The sequence below is a fragment of the Talpa occidentalis genome, unplaced genomic scaffold (assembly GCF_014898055.3).
Source record: "Talpa occidentalis isolate TD23 unplaced genomic scaffold, MPIMG_talOcc4v2.1 talOcc4.11, whole genome shotgun sequence".
Taxonomy (NCBI): domain Eukaryota; kingdom Metazoa; phylum Chordata; class Mammalia; order Eulipotyphla; family Talpidae; genus Talpa; species Talpa occidentalis.
Window position 1 is genome coordinate 22609751 of NW_023601104.1, and position 19863 is coordinate 22629613.

The 19863-nt window shown below is 35.6% G+C and overlaps 1 protein-coding gene across 1 annotated transcript in view; it reads right to left on the minus strand.

The window, feature by feature from the left end:
- Nucleotides 1-484: 484 nt before the first annotated feature.
- RFX7 (regulatory factor X7) overlaps nt 485-19863 on the minus strand; it is a 99484-nt gene continuing 80105 nt past the window's right edge. Inside the window, exons 5-9 of the mRNA XM_054701723.1 lie at nt 13578-13698; nt 12264-12344; nt 11434-11638; nt 7790-8085; nt 485-6643 (exon numbers count right to left, since the gene is read on the minus strand). Of these exons, the coding sequence (XP_054557698.1) occupies nt 3371-6643; nt 7790-8085; nt 11434-11638; nt 12264-12344; nt 13578-13698 (3976 nt within the window). The 3' untranslated portion in view covers nt 485-3370. The remainder of the gene's footprint in view (nt 6644-7789; nt 8086-11433; nt 11639-12263; nt 12345-13577; nt 13699-19863) is intronic.

Genomic DNA, 19863 nt, shown 5'->3' on the forward strand with positions numbered 1-19863 from the left:
AGCTGAGAGTTGCTCTTAACACCTTGTTTGGGCTGTAAGGAGACATAATAGTGTGGTGGCTGCTCTTTTGGGGCCAGAAGGCAAGACACAGAAAAACAAAGCTGAAGATGTCGGAACAGAACCAAAGACAGACAGAATCTGGCTATTAATACTGACTGAATCATTGATGAAATCTTGACCTTTCTCCAAAATTAAAAATAAGTGTCTTTATGGTTTAAGCCTGTGTTAGCATTTTCTAATTTGCCCCCCAAAGCACCCAATGTACTATGCAATATTTTTCTCCCCAGAATTTTACTGGTTCATTATATTCAAAGATTCTTATTTGTCAGCTCTTGATCATAAGCCAACAGCAGCATTCCAATGAATGTAATATCTTGTATCCTTTTGCATTAATAGCAAAGAGCACATGAGCAGCATTGTTCTGCCTTGGGCTGATTATTCACTTCTCTGAATTTCATCAAATCAATGGAAGAAGTGTATCAGGTTTGTCTACAAAATGGCATGCTGCTAATATAAAACAGACCCCATAAATCACCGTAAGATCCATTCAGTTTCATATAAAATGTTTTTAATTGTTTTTGAAAACATTTAAAAAACAATTTTTGAGCACTTTCAATAAAAAAAGAGAACTGAAATGCTACTGCAATATTCAACTACTGTAGTTTCAGCAGGTACAACAGACAACAAAAACACTAGGGAAATCTGACTTTTTGCACTAAATGAAAACATGAAACAGGGCTTGTTTTTGTCATTTATGGTGTAGTAAAGCACATTATAGTACAAGACTATTATATGAACCTCAGATGCACTGCACAAAAAAAAAAAACTTTCCTTCTTTTCAGTTCAAAAGTCAGTGCTTATTGCAATTATATGCAAAATTATTTACTTCATGAATCTTATCATGATAAACGTTATGTAACATGTTTTAAACATCAAAACAATGAAAATAATCTGAGAAAAGAACATATTCAACAATAACTAAGCAGAATTAATAAACATAAAAAAAGTAAATAACTTGTGAATAACTATGCTTTCCTGGTTAACACTCAACCAGTTTCAATACAGCCAAAGGAAAAAAAAGTGGTTACAGGAATACCTAGTACTGTACAAGTCAATAACACTCATGCACATTTTGTGATCATGTATTAACATGGTGAAGCAAACTAAACTTAATTCTTCCTGCTGTAATATTCTCATGTAAGAGAATAAGAAATAGAAATATCTCATTGAGATCAATGCACATTGCTACATAAGACAATTTTATCTGTCACTTTGATGACATTTTGTCTTTTCGTAATGAAACACATTTAAAAAGTTTAATCTGTGGACTGTATTGGTTGCATTTATCCTAAGAGATGTGCCTACCACAGGTTCAACAAATTTAGTGCAATATATGAACCCCAGAAAGTTTGCTGGACGAATTCAACCAAATTTAAAGTGTTTGCTGCAATACTGTACAGAGGGTTAAAATCCTCCAGTCTTTATTATTTTTATCAAAAAAGATTCCATTATTTTTATATTAGTAGGAAGCTAATAATGTAAACAAGGGATTAGAATGGCCTCAAAATCTCCTTTTCAGAGTATCTCATATAGAAAGGCTCCCATCATTTGTTAAAAGAAATCACACAGTTTCCTTTGGGTATTGCATACTTTGGTGTGCAGTAGTGCTGTGTCTCAATGTACAGTGAAGAAATAACTAGCATTAAGAAAAAAAATCTAAAAGATCATAAAATCAAGATAACAGCAAACACACACAAATGCCAATAACTAGGACATATCAATATATAAACCTCTGAGCCAACCCTAGCACCATTTATTTATCAAAATGTTAATAATCTACCTTGCAAATTTATTGAACAATGAAACCCTATTAAATTAAACCCTTCATCATGTTTGTTAAATATTCATTGATTGTAATCTTTTGATTGGCTTCCTAATTAAGGTAAAGGAAAGCTTAGCTAGGTTCAAGGTAGCATAGTAAAGGTTTAATGTTAGCTTAAAAACTTAATGTCAATTTTTAAATCTCTTTGAAAATGATCTTGAAACTCAAGTGAATAGAGCTGTCAACTAGTGAATATATTTGTCAACATGAAATTCATAAATAATTATTCATAAAACAAAATGGGAGCCATAGAGAAACATTTTAAAACAAATCCTGAGTGCTTCTTTTGCAATTGTGGTTTTCACAATAAATAAATTAAGCATGTAATAAAATGCTCCTCTTCTTCAAGTACTATTGATATCTCCTTTGTTTCATCAGAGATATAAACATTTGTGACTTCAGACCTCAGGTGTTAATGTTTTTGTTCAGGTTTTTCTCTCTCTCCTGCTCATTTGTTTTCCAAAAGTATCCCATGATCAAATTGTATTACTAAATTCAGGAGGAGTGGAGGAATCAGTTACTAAGTGAGGGCTTCAGAATTTTATAATTAAATTTCAAAATAAATCTTAAATAGAATTTTAATATATGCATGCTGCCTTTGTGATGAAACTAAGAAAAATGTTTTCATTTTCCTTCTCAACTCACCAATTCAAATATCAAATAATAAAATACTTTTCAACATGCTTGTATTTATTCTATTCAACTACAATGTTTGGAGTTACGTGTGTGTGTGTGTGGGGGGAGTGGCATGTGTGCTCCATATTAAAAGCAACACTTGAAAATAAGACTAATGCAAGGTCACAAATATAAATGGCTACCTGCTTTTTCTACTAAAAATTTTAGTGCAGCCCTGCTTCCCTTAAATTAATAGCTAATTTTCCATTATTTTCTCCTATTTAAGCCCTTCATTGTAGGTGCAAATGATACTGAAGTCCCAGAAAGTCCTACAGAGATTTTTCATTCTACAGTAGCTCTATGCTTCAAGCCTAAATACTTATAATAACCTGAATATTATCCCTGTTTCAAGGAAGACCTTCTTAACTACAGTTCACCTTAGCTATGATTTCATATCTAAAAGATAATGCCAACAACAACAAAAAATAGCCTATACCTAAAATCAATGGTTTCCTCTAAGTTCTGTGCAGATCAAACGATGAATTAAAATGAACTTACTAAAATAAAGATCTATACTGTTTCTGTAAAAGCTGGTTAGTCAATTGTTTACTAATAAACAAAGTGATTAAATGGGGAAACATTATAAAATTTAAACCCTAATATTTGTTCTACAGCCTACTGTCTTCAGAAATTTGTTAAGAACGGAGGCAAGTCTAACCATTTCCTACTTGAAGAAGAAACCACATCTGCAGCAAACTCTTTTAAAATGTCACAATTAATAGTAAGTGTTTCTGCTGCGGGAGGCACTTCCATTAAGACAAATACAATACATATGTCTTTAGATACAGTGTGCTACATATTATAAAACACAATTTAACCCAACATTTCAACAGTAGGATGGTCCTTGCTTTCTATCCATTCAAAACCTGATGAAGTCATAGAGCTCATGGATTCACTGCAAATTTGTTGAAATAATGGGTCATTCTTTAATTCTTCCAGTGTAGTTTCATCATCTTGTCCCTGCTGACGACCTGGATCAAACAGCAAATTTGGGTCTAAAGTGTTCAAATCATTGATGCTGCCTGACAGTTCAGAAGACAACCTGATATCACTAGAGAAGTCAGTCGCAGTATTAGTGAGATCAGATGCGACCTGACCTACCAGCTGCTGGTTGGTCTGCAAACTGTCTCCACTCAACAGGTCTTTAACAGTGCTATTGAAATCTAATTGTTGCTCTCCAATTTCTGATTGTGCTTGATTATCTCCAGGAGAAAAACTGATCTGATCGGTGCTATTACTTTTGGTGAGGTAAGATGGTGTTTGGAATTCATACACAGAAGTGCTGGAATCTATCATATTCTGAGAGTTGGCACTAGGGAAAACAGAAGTTGTTTCCAAAATCTGAGTGAGATTCATCCTGGCTGTGTAATTGGAGGGCAGGTTGTTCATGCCCAAACCTCTCACTGCATCGTCATTGTCAGAATCAAGTTTACTCAACAAAACATTGGTTATTTTCTTATTGTTGGTTTGCTTCTGAAGAGCATTGGGGAAAGCTGTCTGCATCATGACTGTCAATGGAACTGATTGACTTCTTTGAGCTATGTTGTTGGCACATGCATCTGTGTGAACATTTGTGAAAACATGAACTTCTGGGGTTACTGGACTTCCAAAGGGGGTCACATTAGATCGGGGGATATTAGATACGGGGTAGAGGGTGCTTCCACTAAGATTACGTTGGCGATGAACAGCTGGGCTTACACTCCGGCATCTAAAGTTGCTGCTGGCAGAATTATTAGTTCCTTTATTATCAAGAGGGGCAGGGACTGCAAAACCCTCCTGCTTGTTGGTGTTATTTACAGTGGCACCCTGATGCTGCACAGGAGAGACAGGAGTCAAACGACCAAAATGAGTATCATGATGTCTGGATTGAGATTGATAAGACTGTCCGGGCACAGCAAAAGCATGAGGTTTCCTGAAACGGTCTTCCACTAGTTCCTGATAGCTTGGGAGAATGCCATGGCCGGAAACTGATGAATTACCAACCCCACTGTACCCATTATTCATCCATTCAAGCTTGGTTTTGTCAGGGTGTGTGGCCATGGGTCTTTGCATGGGTTTCACAGGACTACTTGAGACTATGCTGGCATCATGATATGCCATACTGGAGCTAATTGGGGTAAATGCAAATGGATTCCTGCATTCAACAGGGCTAGGAGGGACACTACTGCTGCAGTTAGAATGGGGAGTGCCAATGGGTGTGTGTCGGCTGCTTCCTAAAGCACTATCCACAGGTGTAGTCTGGGCTAGCCTGGAGCAAGGGCTCTCCCGTGACAGATTCTGAGATCCAGCAATCATTTCAGATGTTGGGGTTGGGGTTGGGGTTGGTGTTGGTGTTGGTGTAGGAGTGGGTGTAGGTGTGTGGATTGGAGTGCCGTTGCTATGGATTGGATGATAGAAGTGGGTGCTGGAGGCATGAGATGACATTGGCGCTCCTGGGGTTACTGACTGACTCTGAAGGGTCATTCCCAAACAGTTACCATAAGAATTATTCATTGACATTTGCTGCTCCATAAGCACAAGTTCCTCCACAATACTATCTTGTGTAAGTTCATCATCAAAAGGAAAGTAGCTTTCATTTGTTTGGGAAACAGAAGGCTCAAACTCCTTCAGTTCAGACTGTAGAGGTAACTGATCTGCAGACTGTGCTTGTATCTGATTCAAAGAAGATTCTTGTATCTGGCTATGGAGATGTTGGGTATAGGTGTCCTGTGGCATTCCTTCTAATTCCCAAACAGATTTCTCTAAGTCATTGATATCAGAGTGCTCAGGAATTGTCATAACACTGATATCCTGCTGCTGTTCACAGCTGGCAGATATAAACTCAGAATCCTTAGTGACTTGTTGCCATTCATTTGGATTAAAGCTGCCATCTGATTTTGAATCACTATCCAAGAGAAAGACACTCCCTTCAAGTTTTACTTTTATATCTGGAGATGATGATGGTGTTGTTTGCTGTTCTGAAGCCAAGTCACTGGTAATAAGAGCAGAAGAATTCAAAGGTTGATTTGCCACTGCATGTGAATTGATATTTATTGATACCTTACTAGGAATCTGAGCACCTGCTGTTGAACTTTCTGGTTTCCCTGAATGTGGAACCTTTTGGTCTTTCTTAACACTGCCTGGCTTCTGACCTTCTAAGACAACTGCTGAAAGATGTTCCACAATTGGTTTCTTTACAGGAGGCACCTGGGACTCTTGCAATGCAGAAGACAGTCGTTTTCTTGGACTTTTAGTGCATAATTTAGGGTCTTTATTTACTGAGTCACCATTAGATGGTGAGCTGGTGCTGGTGCAAGTTAAGTTTGGAGTGGCAACTGAGAGAGTGAGAGTGCTTTGATTATTGCCTGTTGAAGTGCTTGGCAGAATTTCATTACAGCGACTTTTACATTTGGTCCTCTGGTCACAGACCTTAGTTGCTTTTATTTCAATGACACCTTCATTTGAAGGTTTTTGCACTACTGCATCTGTATTACTTTTCTGCCCTGAAAGGGCACTAGGTGTTGTTTTGGGACCTTTAGTCCCATCAGGGTTCTCTTGGCACGTTACAGGCTGTTCTTCAGATGATGTTTCAGGTTCCATTTTGACTTCTACAGCAGATGTACCCCCAGCGCTGCTGGTCCTGGACCCAGGAGACTGAAGAGAAACCACAGAACCATTCTTGATCTGTGGAAAGGTCCTCGATTCTTCTGTTGTTCCTGTAGCACTGTTTACTGAGGCAGAATGTTTAAGAGGGGCACTGCTATTGCCGGGTGTGAGGGATATTGCTGTCATTTTCACCACATTTAAAGAACTCACATGTGAAGTGGGTACAACAGCAGTTTTGATGGGACTGCTAGTAAAGAGGACAGTAGTTGGAGAGCGGATGGTGAGTGCACTGGTGTTGGCTGGTTTGGGTAAGATCTGAGGGTAGCGGTGCCGGGCAGAACGATCCCCACCAGGACTGGCTGGAACGTTCTGAGGAGTCTTTGGTGCCTGTTTCACAGACTGCATGTGCTGAGTGACCACCTGTACATTGAGGGGAAGCACTTTGCCATCAGAAGAACTCATGGGACTTGGTGAAGTTACCAATTGTCTGGTCCGCTGGACCTGTTAAAAAGTGGAAAACAAAACAAAAAAATATCAGATTTAGTAAGTCTAGTCTATAAATAGTAATTCACATATCCATATGGTATTATAGCGTTACAAATGCAATGCTAAAAAAAAGTTTCTATGTTAGAGTTCTTCAAAACCAGCTCTATATAACCAGACACATAAATATTGTAAGAAATGCAACACAGTACAATATAATTACAAAGTAAGATATTTTTCAATTAGTAAGACTAATTAACTTCATATTTGTGATGAGTACTTACCAAAACATTTTCAAGGAGATTATAGGAAGATGAGATATAATCTTGAGGAAATATGCGACTATAAAGGTATCTAGTAGAGTCTACGCCAAGATGATTCACAGGGGTGACGGTCTTATAAAATGGGTCTACATTGGATGTTAGTAATAAACCACTGGTAATGAGGTCTCAGATAAAACCACTGCCTATACAAGTATTCTCTAGAGTGAATAGTGCAATATTGTGCTTACCAGGTATCCCATGTTTTAATGACATGATAATAAGAACAAGAAAAGCACGATAAAATGTCTCCTTAATATCATCAATAAAAAAACACCTGCTTTAAGCATGATGCATTCTTATTTTAAAAGCCCCTTCTCATCATAACCTCTGTTGTGTGAGACAGAAAGAGAACATTATAAGCTTTACTTGTGATAAGGAAATAAACTGACTAAACAGGGACTTGCTTAATTGCTTAAGGTCCTATGTCCCGCAACTCACAGAGATATGTCTACCTACAGTACTATCAATACACATTATAATTCACTCCATCTGGATGTTAAAAGAAAAAAATTCAAACCAAAAAAAGTTTGCAATTTTGTCATCTTGACTTGCTAGAGATGAAACGACTCTAGAAATAACTGCTCTCTACATAAAGAAAAAACTCTCTACGGTTATGTGCATATTTTGTGTTTTGGATCTTTGTATTTTCATTTATGTTCACTTTATAAGCTCACTTTGTAATCCACAATGTATATCCTGAGTCACACAACTGTCTGAAGCTGATGCCTCTCTGTGGACATACTGGTTATAGCGCAATCCACTCCTATACTTGCCTCCTTTTTTTGTGCCACTTATAGTTAATTTCCCACCATCCCAGTAAGGCCAAGCACTATGATATTACCGGAATGGGACTAGGGACAGCTGCCACAACAATACCAATTGGCTGAGGAGAAAGGATTGCAGGATTTCCATTAGAAAGATTAGTCACTCCATTGGTTGTTGTGCCTTCTGATTTTTTTGCTGAGGAGTCTCCTGGCAAAGGGGATTGTAGTTTCTGTTCTTGCTGCTTCTTCTGGATTTTCCGTTGCAACTGCTGTTTTGCATCAATAGGGGATGGCAAAGTTTTCACTTGAGGCTGAAAGGAATTACTCTCAGCTGTAGGTATAAAAGCAGAAGGCTGGGTAATTCCTCTAATTCCTGAAAATAAATAGAAAGCTGTAAGTAAATGCTCTCTTTTACAGAAGACAGTTAAAACTCAGTTTCTTTGAATATATGGGTATTATTGGATGCACACAGTATTTTTATAAAGTCTAAATATTAGACTTCCAATTTACAAACATTTGTCAATTTGGTTTTAACTGACGCCTTAAAATATGGTTCAGCTCAGGTGGCAGTTTCAGTTAAATCAACAATAACAGATGATTTTGAAAAGAGTAGCTACAGTATAAATGTACAGAAGCTAAGATAAATGCCAACATAGCATGTTTTTACATTTTATCAGAAATGTCAGTGAATTTTTCCTTCCCTTTATCTAATTACAAACTCATGTATTTTCATGATTTTAATACTCAGCCCACAAAGGGTACGCAATACATATTTGCTGAAACCATAAATATCTAAGAAAAATCCTGTATAGGGAAAACAATCTTAATTAGACAAGAAATTAATGAAAACATGTACTATTATTTTAAGTACTATGATAAAATTATTCCAGTATAACCTAGGAAAAATTTGGTAGTTTCCTAACATTAATATATTTTGAAAAAAGTACCACTGAGCTATACTAAGATCAACACTAAGAAAAAGGAATGGTAAAATAATAGCAAGACACAATTTTTTTTTAAAGAAAAATTAGTTATAGCATACAATTCATTTTTTAAATAAAATTGAAATTTAAATTCAATTTCACATTTAGGGGGTAGTATTAAGGTCATTAGAAAGTTAGCTGCAGTTGGTAAAAACGGTGGAGAAAAGACAGGGGAGGACAACACGATATCCTGCTGATGCATTCTGCCCTCCTTTCCCAGCCTAAGTTCTGCTTTTCACTTTATTTTGTTCTTTTAACAGCAACTTGGGGAGAGGGAGACAGGAAGCAGAAAAGGAAGTGACTATAAACTCTCTCCCACACACTCAATATTCAATAATCCCTCATTTTTTGACCACCCTTTTATCACTTAAACGCTATCTTTTCTCTTCAAATACAGTTTGAATCCAATGTTCTCTCCTGGCATCGCCCATTTGCATCCCTGAGAGCCTCTGCCAATGGCTCAGAGCTCGGGTATCTTATTCCTCCTGCCAGGGTTTCGGAGAGGAATGAGTTCCAAGCAGCTGACTTACAAAAGGACATTTGTAACACTACCTGTTCTTAATATGGAGACTATATTTATAAAAAATTAAATTCACTTTCAGGATGAAGATTAATGACAAAAAATGTGGCAATGGATGAGAAAAAAATTTCAGGAGCGATTCTAAAATGTTTTGAGTAATAATACAATTGTTAAAGTATCAGTCTCCCAAACAGACTACTTTCAAAAACAGGAAAACACCTATTTATCTATGTAATTTTTTGTATTTTTATTTAAAAAAAAAACAACTCGAAAACATACAACTGTAAAGGTTTGAACCTCTAAACTGCTAAAACAATGATGTAAACCAAGTTTACCTCAAAACAAATTGGAAAAAACATATAAACCCCTTGTCTTGTTTACACTTATGCCTTAAAAATTCATTCATTCAATTCTTTCCCATTTCTTTCAGAATTTGTGAATAACATGGGAAATAAGGTAGAGAGAGAGGTTTCTTTTCCCCATGATACCTCATAAGTCCTCAACTTGTTTAAGTACTTTTCCAGGTGTCAGGAGGGGTAAGACAAAGAACACAGCAAGCTGAAGGACACATATCTTTTAAAAGTTCATTTTGCCAGAAGATAAGATGAATATATGCTATAATGGAGTTAACCTGGACTTTGGACATAGACAAATCAGGATTTAAATCCTGTCCTACTACTTATCTGTCTATGGACAAACTAATTAACCTTTCTGAGTCTGTTTCCTATCTGTAAAATAGAAATAAGTATCACTAACCTTACAGGATTGCTGGGGAAAGAACTGAGGTAACATAAGTGATCTATCTGGCTAGATAAGAATGTTCAAGTATTTTTCTTCTCCTTTGTAAGTATAATTAAGAAAGCAGATTTATAGATCACATTTAGGACAGGAAAAATAATTACAAGGTTTTGTAAGACACTGTGGGTCCTCAAGTGGCGATTAAATAAGACAGATCACACACGCACACTCGCGCGTGCGCGCACACACTCATACCACAGACACACAAATATCTGAAGTTTCTAACAAATATAAACTGAAAAAAAAAAGTAAAATAAAGGTAAGCTTGAAAAAGTAAAGTTATTTAAGAGACTATAATTCTGGTTGGTATACATCTATTAGAGATTTAAAAATATTTATCTTTAATAATCAGAAGACTAGGGGGCCTCCCTGGTGGTGCATGAGTTAAAGACACAGCGCTATCAAGCTATCACCAGCCACTACAGCATGAATTAGATCCTTGGCCAGGAACCTAACCCACAGGGTGAAGCAGACCTCTCCTGTCTTGCCTGCTACTCCCCTCAGCAGTGTTTTTCAGTAGCTCTGCCTGTTCTGCTCCCCACTCTGTCTCTGGTGAATCCTCTCACCCCCTCACTTCTGGCCTACACCCCAGTTCTTACATGCATAAATAAATAAATCTTAAAAAAATCAGAAGAATCATCTCTGGAAAACATTATATTTTTCAAAAAAGGCTAATTTTCCAGAGGAGTAAAGATAATTTATTCACTTTTTTTAATAGAAGGTATGACTGAAGTAAGACATTTTAAAAATTTCGTCAGAACAGATACTTTACACAACTATTAATTCAGAAAACAATCATTTATGCCATTAATACTGTCAATTCTGTTATTCTAAAATTCCTATTTGAATGAAAATACTCGAATGCATATTAAAAAAATCACTTGCTATTTTACAGTAATGCTATATACTCTATATACATATATAATGTATCTTTTGTGGAAATAAAGTACCTCTCATAGAGTCCAAAAATCATTCTGAACGACCATTAGTTTCTGGGATAGAAGTCTAGCGAGTCATTTTAAAAATTTAATTTTATTTTTCATTTCTAATATTTAATGTATTACTTAGATACACATATATACTTGAAAGTACATATGCATGTACTCTTTACATTGGAAAGAAGCAAAGGAAAAATTAATGAATATCATTTGGGAAATCTTAAAAGTTTTATATTTCAGCAGAGCTGAAATACATATAAAATTCATACAAAACTACATTTTTAAGCTTCATAATGAAAGAACTATTATCAGTATCTTATTATTTTTGTTTCTGATCCAACAAATCCATCTCAATTTAGTGTTATATGAAGTAAGAGTGAACTCACAAAAGATAAATAAGTTCGCTGGGTTTTTTTGCTACCAACTCTAAATATAATGATACCTTGTGAGTTTTAGCTTGTTAAATAAAAGTCATTCTGTACCTGGTGGTGCTGCTGCCATTACAGTCAGAGCTGCCATTGACTTGGTGCCTATGTAGTGACTTTTTACAAGGAAGCGGGCTAACTCCAAAACTGTGTCAAATGGCTGGCTTAGCACTTTTTGGGCCCATTCACACACAAGTCGGCAAGCAGAAGAGATAACTTCCTCATCAATATTTTGCTGCCCAGATGGTTCAGCTCCTTCCAACTAAACAAAGGAAAAAGGAAAAGTTAACTTTTAAAAGTGAGTTAAGAGAAATTAAATTGAAGCACTTTCAAGACACACACTCTTAACTAGAAGATACAATCTAAATTTGTTGGGTCAAAGCAGTATGAAGTAATCTCGTGGCAGGAATATTAAGAAGAGTTTAGTAAATAAGAGGTATAGTGCCTATACTGGTGCTCACTCATTAGCAGTACCATGAATATATGTAATGGGTTGTTAGATATATTTGAAGACTAACAGATCTTCTGAATCTGTCTAAAAGCCTTTTCTAACAGCAATTCCCCCCCCACCCCCCCGCTGCTATGCCCACTAGCCATATTTTCCCTTCTGGAAACATGAGTATTATACATATTACTTTACAACTTAAATATACATACCATCAATATGTATCATGGTTGTATCCACACATCAGTAACTTCGGATCTAATTTTATGAGCCATGTCGATGTAGGTCAGACATGCTAACATTTTCCAGTCACTACTGAATTTTTTTGGCTCATTAATTTTGTAAAAGGCAATCTCTGTTTTTATCCAAATTAAACGATAAATTTCAATGTTGATATTCAGGTATAATACTACTTATTAAAAAGAAAAAGCAGAATTCTTACCCCATCTCCAGTTTTGTGAAAGTCAAGATTGGGCAGTGTTGGCATATGAACAAAAGCTTTTTTCCTTAGTCCACTGTAGCAATATGTAATAAACAGTTAAGGTTTAAAAGACTCTAAATTAAGTGAACTGCTTATATAATGAGCACTTGAAAAGTAACCACGTATGAAATCAGAATAAAATCAACATGCATTTTCTAAGTTCTTCAGTAAAAGAAACCTTAATAGACAGTCTGGACATGTTACTCTTGTGAAACTGGAATAGTACTTGTAGAATGTTATTGTCTTAAATGAAACAAAATGATCCTCATCTGTTATAAATTTTAAGGATAAATATTCCTAATAAGCTGTGCCAGTCACCAGTAACAAACAGGTCAGAAGGAAAGGAATATCCAGATGGAAACCTGGCACAGAGAAGAGAAATTTTAGCCCAGGGCACTGGGACAAAAACAACTCTTAAGAGTGTCACAAGGACTTTAACCTTTTCATTTCTTTTTCCACTGAAACACACAGGATTATCACCTGTAACATGCCAAAGACACATCAAGACATTTTTGTTTGTACTAAGGAAACAAGGGTAGGTCATGCAACAAGCAGTTAAAGAACACCTGGAATCGTTTTGAGAAAAGCAGCCTTCCCCATTTCTCCGTCCTCCCATCTCCTTTATGTTCCAAAAAAGGTCAAGAAGTGAAGGAGAGAATGATGTGTTTCTAATATGATACAGAGACCTCTATTTTACAATCTTCTTCCAAGTGTAGGAAGCGCTTTACTAAATTCTTAATTTTCATTTTCTTACTTCTGCTTGTTCTTAAGTATTTCTCCATCACAAGGGACCTTCTCTTGCCCTGATTTTAATTTTAAAACAGACTTTAAAAAGTTGGCCAAAAAGTCGTCCACTACAAGTTCCACAAGAAATTTTTGTGAATGTTGTGTATTTTGCCAAGGATATCCCCATGTTTCTAAATTGGAGGAAGAAGATACACTACATCTTTCTCCACTTTTATTGACCCAATTTATATTACTGTACCACAATTCTCATTGCTAAGGAAAAGGAGATCAGACTATTAAGAACACATTACAGTCACAGAATATGGTGAAATCTACCATAACCCCAATTACCACTATCTGTTAAACTTCTCTTGCAGTTTTGAGAAATAGCTTGGAAAGTAACATTTGCAATTATTCTACTAAGAACTTGTGAGTTATTTGTATTTGTTGATTTAAATTTATTTCTAAATATAGTTACTAGCTGAACTATAACAATAGTTGTTATGTAATAAGTAACAAAGAAATTACTAAAAACCATTATGGTAAAGGATATTTAGATTTGCCTCTTGTACCCAGACGACGTGCCTTCATGTTAGGAAAGACATTTTTCATAATCTTTCCAAAGTCAGCAGCACTTAGTGGATGGTAACCAAGATTGTCACAATAGCTCCTGCAAAAGGAGAGACCAATTTACAGCAATAGAAATAAAAATTACATAACACAGTGTTATTTCAATACAATTTGATCCTTATGACAAAGTGAAGAAATTTATCAAGTCATTCACCTAATTTTCATTCATATATGATTATCATTCTTTGGAAACTAACACAGTTTTAGTTCATTTCATGCTCAACATACGTAACATCGCTTTCAAAAATACTTGCAGTAGGAGATAATGGCAGTACAAAATTTTCCAACTACATTCAATTTTACCCTCTGAAGTAAGTATATTCAGCAGAACCAGTAGGGCTATATGTTTCTACACATTTGTATCAAACTCACATTGGGATAATTTCCAATATAAGCATTATATACATCAGACAATAGAGACAATGCTACTTGGTTTAAAATGGGAACATTTTATGCTAGAACTAAAAGGGACTTCAGGGATTATCTATACCAACATTCTTATTTTACCAATAAGGAAAAAAACAAAGGCACAGAGAGAGGTCCAGAAGGTCCAGCAATCTCTGTTCAACCCCACCACCTAATTTAAATCATATTTAAATTGAGACTATATGTGATAATCTGAAGGGATCACGCATCAAGGAGAGAACAGATGCAAGGTAATGGGTGATTAATTTTGGGTGCTGATAACTTAACTGCATCAAATCATAACCATTTCAGTAGCAAGTTAGTCATTTTTATGGTTTAAACCAGCACAGAAGGAAAATGTGAATGAGACTCTGTGCTTGAGGGACTGGACATGTTTCCTTTCTCTAGAACACTTTCAATTTCCAGCTTATATGTTACATTTAAGTGTCTCTTCTGACTAGCTATTTAAAGCAGTGCCCTCCTGCCACACCAGCTATCACCTCACCATATTTTCCCCCAAGACATATCATTAAGTAACATTCAATTTACTTGTCACCTCTATTAGACTGAAAGCTCAACAAGGATAGTGACCATATGTATCTGGTTTTCCACTATAGTTTCCCTATCAGGTTCAAAACTGAAGTCACATTAAGCCTTAATATGACATTTACTATGTCACATTAAAAGCCACAAGAAGCTTTAAACTGCAATCAAATAGAGAAGTCAGGCAATGAGTCTAAAGAGAGATACAGCTATTCTAGTCTCCCTGTGATTTGGATTTTAATAATCTTTCATATAGGATACCAACATTTTTTATTTGGGCAGAAAGGGTAGGGGAAAGGCTAGCACATTATCAAGATGATCGATGCAAAATTTACTATTGAACTGAAAGAATTCCAAGTGTGATTTCAGAATGTGACCAATTGATTTCATCTGCCTTTTGATTCTTACTTATTCTACTAAAAGAGGAGAATTCAACTTCTGGAAAAATGATTTTCTTTTTTACAGTGACCTTAATTTTAAGATACTCTTTAGTGCATAAATACAAAAAGTACCTTGTAGATATGAAAAAGACTTTAAGTTATTCCTTCTAAATAGCAGGTAATGTTAAGACTAAAACTGCTTGTGATTCAAAATTCTATACTTTGACATCTCACATGTCAAAGAGGAAAAAGTCTCAATTTAAAAGCAAAAGAAACAGGTACCTCAAGTTCTTAAATTTTGCTAAATTTTAAAAGTAGAAGTTCAGAAGTTGCCTATTTCAACTTTCTGCCAGGTATGAGAAAGGCCATACACCTAAATGATGGTTACCTGAAGTGGACATGTCCCATGATTGGGGGAGGAGGGAGGAAAGGAACCACTCTACATTGTGGGGTGGCTTACTCAGTTTTTAGTGTTTCTATTTTCAAAGAAAAAGAATTTCATTATTAGGATCCTTCCCCACTGGGAAGAGATGTTCAATGATTCTGTTTTCACTCTAAGTATTTATAGGGTATCTTTGAATCCAGTGCTATAAAACAAGCCAGATGAGATCTTCATTAGTTTACATCTCATTTTCTTGCTTCATAACTGGAACTGCTGATTGATTGAGGAAGACATGGTGTCAACTAACACTGAATTCAGCCTCAGATTATAACTGCAAAACTCAAATAAGACTAAAAGTCCTATTTTTTACCAAGACCCATACTTATTTTCATGAATTTTAAATTCATGTTAAGATCACCACGAATGATATGGGAACTTAGGGAGGTCCCAAGACATGGTAGAAATATATTTCCTTAGAAGTATCAATTGAACAATACATTTATAGGGTAATCTGGAAAGCAAACGACGGAAACATAATAGGGTCAAATATCTAATTAGCTTTAGGCTTTGAAAGTGGAACAGTTGTTGAAACCCTCCACTATTTTTAAGTGCAATTAGATACTGAGACTCTGAAGAGAAAAACTCTTTGAAAGTGCTTGACCTTGATCATAAACAGATTTTTCTTATTGTTCCTTGTTCTCTACAGAATAATGATAGACAACTAAGTCTATAGCAAAGCTAAAAAGTTTTTGGCATTTGGCAAGAATATTGCACAAGAGCATAGTGTAAGCAACACGCTGGAAAAGCATTACAGAAGTCTGTTGGTTAGGTATGATGTCTTCTAGTCTAGTTCCTGGAGAAAAATTTAGAATCAGTAGTACTATTAAGTGGAACTCAGACTGAGATCTAACATTACCTTTCAAAGATCAATTTTACTTTTGTAGTAACTATATAATGAACAATATGAAAGAATAAAGTCAACAACATCAATATGAAATAGATCAAAATCGTATATTACCTATGAAATACATGTGATTAGTCCTATTTTTGCAGTAACTACATAATGAACAATATTTCTGAAAGAATGCTTGTAGTCAAAAAAATTATTATTATTTTTGGCATAGAAGAACTGGTGTGTAGGCCAGAGGCATGGGGGATGAGAGGATTCACCAGAGACAGAGACAGAGTGGGGAGCAGAATAGGCAGACATACTGAAATACACTGCTAAGGGGAGCAGCAGGTGAGACAGGAGGTCCTCTGTGCAATATGAGGTTAGCTCCCTGTCCAGAGACTGAACTCAGGCTGTTAGCGGTGATAGCACTGAGACTTAATCCCTAGGCCACCAGGGAGGCCCAACAAATTAAAGAGTTAAATTTTCATGTATATATAAACAGATGATCATATATGATCATATTAACCAGGCTTTTCCTTCCAACTTGACTTTCCTTTCAATCATTTAAAAATTTTTAAAAAATTTATTTATCTATGCATATAAGAGCTGGGGTATAAGCCAGAGGTACAGGGAGGGGGTGAGAGGATTCACCAGAGACAGAGTAAGGAACAGAATAGGTGGATCTATTGAAACATACTGCTGAGGGGAGCAGCAGGCGAGACAGGAGAGGTCTGCTGTGCCATGTGGGTCACCTCCCTGGCTGGCTAGTGAAATGACCTCATGCTGCAGTGACTGGTGATAGCTTGATAGTTCTGTCTTTAATGCCTGCACCACCAGGGAGACCCTCATTTTAAAATTTAAAAAAAAAAAAGTTACTTAATAATCCCATGAAAAAGATTTAATCATGGTGAATCATGACTTACAGGTCAAAGTTTATATAAATTACTAACAAAGAAACCAAACTTTAGAAGTAGCCATCTGATAAAATTCTTAACATTTGAAAAAGAAATCTGTGTTTATTCAATCTCAGTAAAAAGAAAGAACTGCTTTTATTACTACTATTGTCTATGAAAGAGCCATTGAAAAATACTATTTTTTTTGGTCAATTTGGATTTTCTTTTAAATGAAGACTGTGTATAGTGATCATGCTGCAAAGAGCAAACTTACTGGCACACTTAATTTCCTTTTTTTGGGTTGTCTTAGTTCTTTGTTTCAAATTAACCTCACACAATATTCAGAATATATGAATATAGAGATTATCAACTGCATATAGATTAGGAACAAACACACTCTAAAGGAGGGGACCTTAGTTTTGACTCAGTGAATTCCTAATGAACCATCCTCTCTTTTCTGAAATTCCACTCAAATCCAGTTTTACTACATTATAGTTCTTTAAAAGTCACAAACATTCATGAAATCATGTTAGTAAAAGGAAAAATTTGGATATAAACAAACTTGTATACATAAAAAAAAAACCCTCTTATGAACTCCAACATCATCTTGTATAAATATACCATTTGGTCGATGGGAAACTAAGAAACAAAGAAGTAAAGATGATTTGCAATGGTAGTTAATTAGTGAGTGGATCTTTTATATCACTGAAGTCTAAGCAGACCTTTATATATGATGGGTATTCAACGCATATATGTTCACTGGTGATACTGCAACATTTTTAAACGTTTCCTTCTAAAAAATGCTCATCAGTCCTCAATCTGTTTTGTTGCATAAAATTTCAAATCAATAAATACAGCTATAATGAATATAGTATGGTGTTCTTCTAGAAACAATATCACTAGAAATAAATAACACATTTACCTGTGTTTAATGATTATAGAGAAGAGCAAAATGGAAAAAGACTTAAAAAGCTTCTACACAAGAGGATATTAAATTAGCCATATATATGTATTTCAACTTTATGAGTCATCAAGGAACTGTGAATTAAAACCCTAGTAGAAGCCAAGTGTCCATACACAGTAGAATGGACAAAGAACTGTGATGTATATTCATAAGGGGAATACAGAACAGCAATAAAAATGAATAAACCTAAATAACACAAAACAAATCTTACCAACATATTGCTGAGGAAGAGGATACAAGGGGCCTTCTGGGATAATGATGATTGTAAGTTTACTGATCTGGATGTTAACATCAGTGTACTCACTGTGAAAATTTACCAACTCACACAACTACAATGTGTGCATTCTTCTTATTTTACACTTCCACAAAATGTGACAGAGATACAAATAAGGTGAGCCATGTGATTACAGAAGGGATTGATTTTCAAGTCGATAATAAAGGATATAATGGCATATGAAGAAAGTGGACTTAACCTGGGTCTTAACAAAATAAGTATGTTTAATCACATGGTAGGCAAGTGAGGCAGACCTATTTCAGGTAGAAGAAAATATGAACAAAAATTGAGAAGAAGTGTGTGTGTGTGTTTGAAATCTGAGAAGTTCAAAATAGTTAACGTGTAGGATGAATGGTAAAAAACAGGAAGGAAGAAGAGAAGTTTATACAAAATATGATTTATATGAGGCATGAGGCAGGACAAAATGTTGGATTGTACAATAGTAACAAGTGCTGCCACATATCGGGTTTACCATACACTAGGCATTGTGATAAACCTTGCACATAAACCTTTTTATCTAAACAAAAACAGTATAGTATTTTTACATTTTACAAAGGAACAGAAAGAAAAATGACTTTAAAGATTAAGCACTTGCCTATGGGTACCAAGCCCCAGGACTTGCATAAATAACTACTCAAACTTCAATATTGCTAGTTCCAAAATCCAATCTTTCTTTACTGTACAATGCTACTTTCCTCTAAAGAATAAAATGTTTTGGACTTTACAGCAATGGGAAACAAATTAGATGGAGTCTTTTTCATAGTTTATGCGTTTTACAGACTTTTAAAGAAAGTCTCTGCAGAGGTCGTCTTCATCTTCCAGGGTGAACAGTTTTTATCATTTATGATTAAAATGGCTATTCACCTACTTGACCATTTCAGTTTTCAATGAAGTGTGATAGCTAACTGCACATTAATATTTCTGGCCCTTTAACATTCATGGATTTTAATCTTACATTTTTGGTGACATCAGTGGAAACTGCATAGTAAGGAGAAGTGAAATTTACTTCTCTAAAAAACAATGGAAAAACTGGAAAAGCTGATCAATATCAATGTCTCAACTCCAGAAATTAACCCAAGGCCTGCAGCAAAGTGGGGGAGCATTTATCCAAGAAAAACGACTGACTTTGAGTAGGAAAGGCATTCTGTCATTTTAACTTGCCCGGTCTGATTCCCCCATTCTCCAGGAGTAGCCTTGAGAAGTAACAAACCATATCCCAGTTCAGCCTCATGACCACCAGAATAAACATAACAGATGGTGCTCTCTCAAATCTCATTCCCAAAGAATTATTATTATTTGTCTTGTGTTGTGGATTCTATGAAAGACTTCGCCTACAAACTGTATCTAACTCATCTTGGAGCTTGCCCAAAGCAAAAGCTTTCTCCCATGAGGAGTGGAAAATATGGAAGAGAAGTTGTGAAAAATAATCATAGGCAAGTATCAACTTTGTGATTGCCCAAGACAGAGAACAA